General features: G+C 44.0%; 1 protein-coding gene across 4 annotated transcripts in view; it reads left to right on the top strand.

Annotated features, from left to right (window-relative positions):
* Positions 1–7,830, top strand: part of LOC138971548 (sushi, von Willebrand factor type A, EGF and pentraxin domain-containing protein 1-like) — a 91,945-nt gene that overhangs the window by 81,773 nt on the left and 2,342 nt on the right. For all 4 annotated transcript variants that reach the window (XR_011457290.1, XR_011457289.1, XR_011457288.1 and 1 more), the window contains exons 28-29: positions 4,658–4,852; positions 7,320–7,475. Coding sequence is in view for 1 of the 4 variants with exons in the window: in XM_070344298.1 (XP_070200399.1) it covers positions 4,658–4,852; positions 7,320–7,475 (351 nt within the window). In the remaining 3 variants the exon portion in view is untranslated. The remainder of the gene's footprint in view (positions 1–4,657; positions 4,853–7,319; positions 7,476–7,830) is intronic.

Below are 7,830 nucleotides of genomic sequence, written 5' to 3'. Positions count from 1 at the left end.
GCGTGGCCACTGACAGTGACAAGGACAGATATTTTACGTCAGAGAGTGATACAGAGGAACCAGTGGAAAAGCAGTTGACTAAAGCTGAAAAGGATGCTTTGGAAAGGGAGTACAGTCTAGGGGAAGTAAAAGCACTTGCTTTAGAAATTACTACGAACCCCAGAACACGAAAGAAAGTGATTAGAATGGTGTACAATGCTTCATCCAAACAGCTGCTTGCAAAATCAGATGACTTCATGTTCACCTACGATTGTACCAAAGCTGAAACATTGTACTGGACGTTATTCAGGGACAAAGCAGACATGAGTTATGATGAATCAGAACGACTGGCATTTATTGAGGAGCCTGCGGATGTGCGACGAACACTGTACCTTATTGAGATAAATCATATCGCCAAGGATTTGCATGCACTGGTTACACTTCTCAGAGCCTACCTTCAGACTTGAACTTTGATCGCTGTTGTATCACATTTACGTATCATTACATGCTGCTTCTCTTGCAAAACTTGTAAAGCACTACTACTATATTTTGCAGCTGATACTGGTAAAACGTTAATACTCTATGATTGTATTAAAACATTATTGTACATAATGCACTGGAAACATTTTCAAACATAATGTGGTTAACTTCTATTTCACCTCAATGAGCGAGGGCGGGATGAAAAAAAAAAGTAGTTTAGCATTTCCTATTCTGTTACAGTGTTAAGATAAAGATCAATTCAATTCAATTTAATTCAATTCAATTCAATACAATCATCTCTCCCTCATTCTCGTTCTCATAAATAAGACTCAAACCATACCGGCACGGTGGCCTAGTGGTAAGGCGTCCGCCCCGTGATCGGGAGGTCGTGGGTTCGAAACCCGGCCGGGTCATACCTAAGACTTTAAAATTGGCAATCTAGTGGCTGCTCCGCCTGGCGTCTGGCATTATGGGGTTAGTGCTAGGACTGGTTGGTCCGGTGTCAGAATAATGTGACTGGGTGAGACATGAAGCCTGTGCTGCGACTTCTGTCTTGTGTGTGGCGCACGTTATATGTCAAAGCAGCACCGCCCTGATATGGCCCTTCGTGGTCGGCTGGGCGTTAAGCAAACAAACAAACAAACTCAAACCATCCGTTGTTAAGGTCGTAAATGCTACTGACTGGATTGGAGATACTCTTATGTCGCCTAGCGCCATGTAACTGATGAAACCATTCACAGCGCAGCGGCACGGTTGGCCTAGTGGTAAGGCGTCCGCCCCGTGATCGGGAGGTCAAAGATAAATTCAATTCAATTTAATTCAATTCAATTTAATATAATTCTCTCTCCCTCATTCTCATTCTCATAAATCAGACTCAAACCATCCGTTGTCAGGGTCGTGAATGCTAGCTACTGACTGGATTGGAAATACTCTTATGTCGCCTAGCGCCATATGTAACTGATGAAACCATTCATAGCACAGCGCAGAGCTATCGGTTTTTGGACGTCCCCATTTCACTGCTGTACAGCAAACATCGTCCCCAAATACCTGTGTCTGTGTGTCACCGACTTAGTTGCTCTGCAGAGTCTGTGTGTGTAATACTGCCTTGCTCTGCTGAGTTTGTGTGTTATACCGCTTTGCTCTGCTGAGTGTGTGTGTTTGTGTTAATTACGGTCTGTCTGTATATTCTTTTGTCTGTCCGTCTGTCACTCAAGGGTAAACCGGCACGATTAGCCTAGTGGTAAGGCGTCCGCCCCCATGGACGTCCCCATTTCACTGCTGTACAGCAAACATCGTCCCCAAATACCTGTTTGTTTCTAAAAAATCACGCTGGAGGTTGCATTTTATGTAATAACCTCCTGAAATGAGTTTTGACACTTTAGAATGGCATGTAAAATGACACATGGCCTATGAAATGTCGCAAAAATGGGATGGGGGCAAAATGGGATAACGGCCAAACGGGATTGCGCCAAAATGGGACGTGGAGCTAATGGTACATGACATGGTGGTAAAATGACACTTGGCCTGTAAAATGTCGCAAAAATGGGATGGGGACGAAATGGGCTAACGGCCAAACGGGATTGCGCCAAATTGGGATGTGGAGCTAATGGTACATGACATGATGGTAAAATGACACTTGGCCTGTAAAATGTCGCAAAAATGGGATGGGGGCGAAATGGGTTAACGGCGAAACGGGATTGCGCCAAAATGGGATGTGGAGCTAATGGTACATGATATGGTGGTAAAATGACACTTGGCCTGAGAAATGTCGCCAAAATGGTATGGGGGCGAATTGGGATAACGGCGAAACAGGACTAATAGATCCCTTGACTTGGGGTAGTGCGACTCTGTCACTGCTAGCTTTCCACTCGGAGGAAGCGACCGGAATTTCCCAACGATGGGGCATCCTAGTAATGAATTTTTTTTTTTTTAATTCTTAAAATTAACAGAGTCGCGCTACCCCAAAAGTCAAGGAATTTCGTGTTTGTCCCTTGACTTTGGAGATGACAAGAAAATATCGGGCGCAAAAATGTGATTTGTAAAATTTTTCACAACATATGTCGCCTAGCGCCATGTATGTGATGAAACCATTCATATAGCTCTGCGGGAGCTCTGCACTTTTGGACGTCCCCATTTCACTGCTGTACAGCAAACATCGTCCCCAAATACCTGTTTGTTTCTAAAAAATCACGCTGGAGGTTGCATTTTATGTAATAACCTCCTGAAATTAGTTTTGACACTTTAGAATGGCATTAAAATGACACATAACCTATGAAATGTCGCAAAAATGGGATGGGGGCAAAATGGGATAACGGCCAAACGGGATTGCGCCAAAATGGGACGTGGAGCTAATGGTACATGACATGGTGGTAAAATGACACTTGGCCTGTAAAATGTCGCAAAAATGGGATGGGGGCGAAATGGGTTAACGGCGAAACGGGATTGCGCCAAAATGAGATGTGGAGCTAATGGTACATGATATGGTGGTAAAATGACACTTGGCCTGAGAAATGCCGCCAAAATGGTATGGGGGCGAATTGGGATAACGGCGAAACAGGACTAATAGATCCCTTGTCTTGGGGTAGTGCGACTCTGTCACTGCTAGCTTTCCACTCGGAGGAAGCGACCGGAATTTCCCAACGATGGGGCATCCTAGTAATGAATTTTTTTTTTTTTTTAATTCTTAAAATTAACAGAGTCGCGCTACCCCAAAAGTCAAGGAATTTCGTGTTTGTCCCTTGACTTTGGAGATGACAAGAAAATATCGGGCGCAAAAACGTGATTTGTAAAATTTTTCACAACATATGTCGCCTAGCGCCATGTATGTGATGAAACCATTCATATAGCTCTGCGGGAGCTCTGCACTTTTGGACGTCCCCATTTCACTGCTGTACAGCAAACATCGTCCCCAAATACCTGTTTGTTTCTAAAAAATCACGCTGGAGGTTGCATTTTATGTAATAACCTCCTGAAATGAGTTTTGACACTTTAGAATGGCATGTAAAATGACACATGGCCTATGAAATGTCGCAAAAATGGGATGGGGGCAAAATGGGATAACGGCCAAACGGGATTGCGCCAAAATGGGACGTGGAGCTAATGGTACATGACATGGTGGTAAAATGACACTTGGCCTGTAAAATGTCGCAAAAATGGGATGGGGGCGAAATGGGTTAACGGCGAAACGGGATTGCGCCAAAATGGGATGTGGAGCTAATGGTACATGATATGGTGGTAAAATGACACTTGGCCTGAGAAATGTCGCCAAAATGGGATGGGGACGAATTGGGATAACGGCGAAACAGGACTAATAGATCCCTTGACTTGGGGTAGTGCGACTCTGTCACTGCTAGCTTTCCACTCGGAGGAAGCGACCGGAATTTCCCAACGATGGGACATCCTAGTAATGATTTTTTTTTTTTTTTTTAATTCTTAAAATTAACAGAGTCGCGCTACCCCAAAAGTCAAGGAATTTCGTGTTTGTCCCTTGACTTTGGAGATGACAAGAAAATATCGGGCGCACAAACGTGATTTGTAAAATTTTTCACAACATATGTCGCCTAGCGCCATGTATGTGATGAAACCATTCATATAGCTCTGCGGGAGCTCTGCACTTTTGGACGTCCCCATTTCACTGCTGTACAGCAAACATCGTCCCCAAATACCTGTTTGTTTCTAAAAAATCACGCTGGAGGTTGCATTTTATGTAATAACCTCCTGAAATGAGTTTTGACACTTTAGAATGGCATTTAACGCTCATTGAAGTTTTAAAAAACTTTCTAACACCTAAAACATTCATAGCACCAATAACGTAATTCTAGCTCTGCACTTTGTGGCCACATACGTCCCCATTTCACTGCTGTACAGCAAACATCGTCCCCAAATGCCTGTTTTTCTAAAAATCACGCTGGAGGTTGCATTTTATGTAATAACCTCCTGAAATTAGTTTTCACACTTTAAAATGGCATTTAACGCTCATTGAAGTTTTAAGAAACTTTCTAACACGTAAAACAAAAGAGACCCCAAATGCCTGTGTTTTGAGCAAGATGGCATTTTGATACACAGCCGACCCCAAATGACTGTAAAACCACCTATGTGTGTGTGTGTGTGTGTGTGTAGCAAATGTCACCCAAAGGCTCTGCGTATTGTTGGTATTTACACTATTTTCCCCCTATTCAGACTTCCTGTATTTCTACAGATGTCACAGGCCAAGGGTCAGCCTACCAGCAACTGCTTGATTTGGTAGACCGGTCTTTTCTTCAGACCAACCAAACCGAGAATGTATTGACCTTGACCTTGGGAGGTCAAACCATCACACCAATAATGACCTCTGTCTCAAGCAACATCAGTGTCACGTGCCCGCCGGGAACCGTGTTCATGATCAACTATTGTGGTACGTTTGTGTATAGATCAGTATCCTTGCTTTTGTTACGCACTCTCTGCCTGACGTTTACTTGTTGTTCTCTATGTTTCTCTTCTCCCCTGGCTGTACTTTTCTATATTGCTTGGCTAACACTTTTCCGGTTCTCGCCGCCGGGAAATCCGGTTTTTTAAACCTTGTAAAACCGGAAAATCCGGTTTTTTAAAGCCCCAGTCCGTCTCAAATGGTTTACAGACCGATTTAATACTTCTCATGAAAAAAGCAGTTCTAACCTTATCGAACACACTTGCAATATCATTTATTACCATTAAATGACACAGTTCGTTTGAATGGCGTAAACCTCACGCCTGTTTTCGTGGTTTATCTAACCCCTGAGCCATCGTGAACCCGTGTGATCCACTTTCCCTTTTTTCACAATTTAGTGGTCAGTTTGTGATTTCAATGCGACTTGCTGTATCTGCAATAGCACGTTATTGTGTACCTCTGAATCTAAAACGCAACAAACGGCTGCGAGTCGCACGAACTGAGCGGTGGTGGTTGACCGTTCAAAGAAACTGGCGACATGCACAACATTCGTCTGCTACGAGGACCACGTTTTGCGGGACACACTTCCGGGCAATCTTTTTTTAAACTTTTAAAACTTCGAGTTGTACTGATCTTGTCTTGATGAAAAAAGAATTCTTTTATGATTTAAGAATGTTTGTGTAACAAGCTGTCAATTTATTATTTAGATTTTAAAAGTTAGGTCTAGCGCCAAAACACGCCGTCCGATTGTCTGATCAGACAATCCGGCTGGCCAAGCAAAAATAAATGCTTTGAAAATTGCTCGCTCTTTACGTAAGGCACCTAGGATGTTCTCAAGCGGTGATTGTTTAAACGAAAGGGTGTTCAATCAATTAATCAATCAATCGATCAATCATTGAATTAATCAATCAATCAATCAATCAATCAATCGATCAATCATTTAATAAATCAATCAATTAATTACTTCTGCCAGACATTGCCACTGCTGGCCGACGTTAAACGAAAAATCCTGGCATCCGAGACCAAGCGCCTGAGAAAATTGCTTCGAATACCATACACAGAGCTCTAGACCAACGACTATGTTCGGAGCATGGGCAAGAGCATCGATCGTGGCCCTTAAAGAACCTCTCCTGGCACACGCCCTGGATCGTGGAACGCCTATTTGTGTCCACCGCAGGCGCTTCACACGATTATGTCCCCCGCACGCGGAAGCAGAGTTGATATATCGCAAAAGAATTGCCCTGTGAAGGTATTTTATGGCAGATCACATTATTTATTATAGATATTCCGAAGCCTAGGCTATAAGTACAATATTTACTTAGGTCTTGTTGTGTACTCGTGAACAGTGGCGTTCGATTTTCTGCCGAAGTCCGTGAAAATTACGCAGTGAGATCTCAATTTCTTACAAATTAACCCAGAACTACCATTTCAATCACTATTCTAATACTCACAGTTCAATCTTCGATACCTTGCAGACTTGCATGGGCGTTTTGGGGCACCAGCATCGCGGATAAGCTGCTCTAATCTAGCGTTATTTTGTGGTACTCGATTCTCAGTGGGTAAGGTCCCCCGCAGACACCAGATAAGGTCCCCCGCATTTTTGACCAAGCTGCGGGGGGATCTTACCCCGTCAAATGTCACTGTTGATCTTTGTACCCATCGTGAGTCTAAACTAAACTAAGCTGAAACTTTAAAATGGAAAGCAGTATCCACAAGTAGTTAGACTTTGACAAGCAAGAAGATTTAAGCCCTTCTGTTGACCGTGCTTTGTGTTATTTTATCATTTTAACGTGGGGGACAGTATTTCTGACCTGTCTTGGTGAAATTTCTTCTCTTATGTAGTACACGAGAGTATGAATGGTAAGAAAACTGGCTGATCCAATGCAAAAAAAAGTACCGGTCAGTATGATATAAACTTCAATACAAGAAAGTCTGGTTATCTACTATTTTAAGGCATTAATTTGGAGACACCTACCATGTGGTTGGTCTTGCGGGGGACATAATCGTGTGTAGCGCCTGCGGTGGACACAACTAGGCGTTCCACGATCCAGGGCGTGTGGCAACCGTCAAACGTCTAATATTTGTGTGGTCCGCCCACGTCACAATGCATGACACCCTCTCCAAAACCGTCGCAGAAGGACACAGACGTGAGAGAAAACGGAAGAGCTGGTCCAACAACGTGAACGAATTGACAAAGATTACCTCCCCTGACCTTCTGTGGACGACCCCCAACAGAACTGCCTGGAGAAGGGTTTCTGCCTCTTCTGTCTCTTCTGCCACCACGTCCCTCACGCAACCCCCCCTCCCCCCCCCCCCGCCCCCCTCCCCCCCCCTCCCATCGACGACTTTCTCAGTTAGGAGACAGATGATGATGATGATGATGATGACGACGACGAAAATGACGACGACGTTGATGATGATACAATTTTCTCTTTTTGGTCGTGTGTGTCACCAGTTCCGTGTCCAGCGGGCAGCAAAGCAGAAGATGACCAGTGTGTGCTGTGTCCACTTGGTCAGTACCAGGACCAGCCCTCCTCAGATACCTGTAAGCCCTGTCCCGATGACCGCACCTGGGACATCATGGGAGCAACTGACGTCACGCAGTGTCGATGTACGTCACTGAAGGAGGGCGATAAGGGGGAAGAATGACGAAGACAAAGAGGGGTGGGAAGGGAGAGAGAGAGAGAGAGAGAGAGAGAGAGAGAGAGAGAGAGAGAGAGAGAGAGAGAGAGAGAGAGAGAGAGAGAGATCAAATCGAATCAAATTTTATTTTACGAGCGTTGTGGCATAAGCAATGCAAACGAGCTTTTTTTGGTCGAGAAGAGAGAGCGAGAGAGAGAGAGAAAGAGAGGGATCAAATCAATTCAAATCAAATCAATTCAAATCAAATCAATTCAAATCAAATCAAATCAAGTGTTGTGTTACGAGCGTTGTTGCATAAGCAATACAAGCGAGCTTTTTTTCAA

The sequence above is a fragment of the Littorina saxatilis genome, linkage group LG7, assembly GCF_037325665.1.
Source record: "Littorina saxatilis isolate snail1 linkage group LG7, US_GU_Lsax_2.0, whole genome shotgun sequence".
Classification (NCBI taxonomy): domain Eukaryota; kingdom Metazoa; phylum Mollusca; class Gastropoda; order Littorinimorpha; family Littorinidae; genus Littorina; species Littorina saxatilis.
Note: the sequence above shows the minus strand (reverse complement) of the source record. Positions and strands in the feature narration are given on the sequence as shown.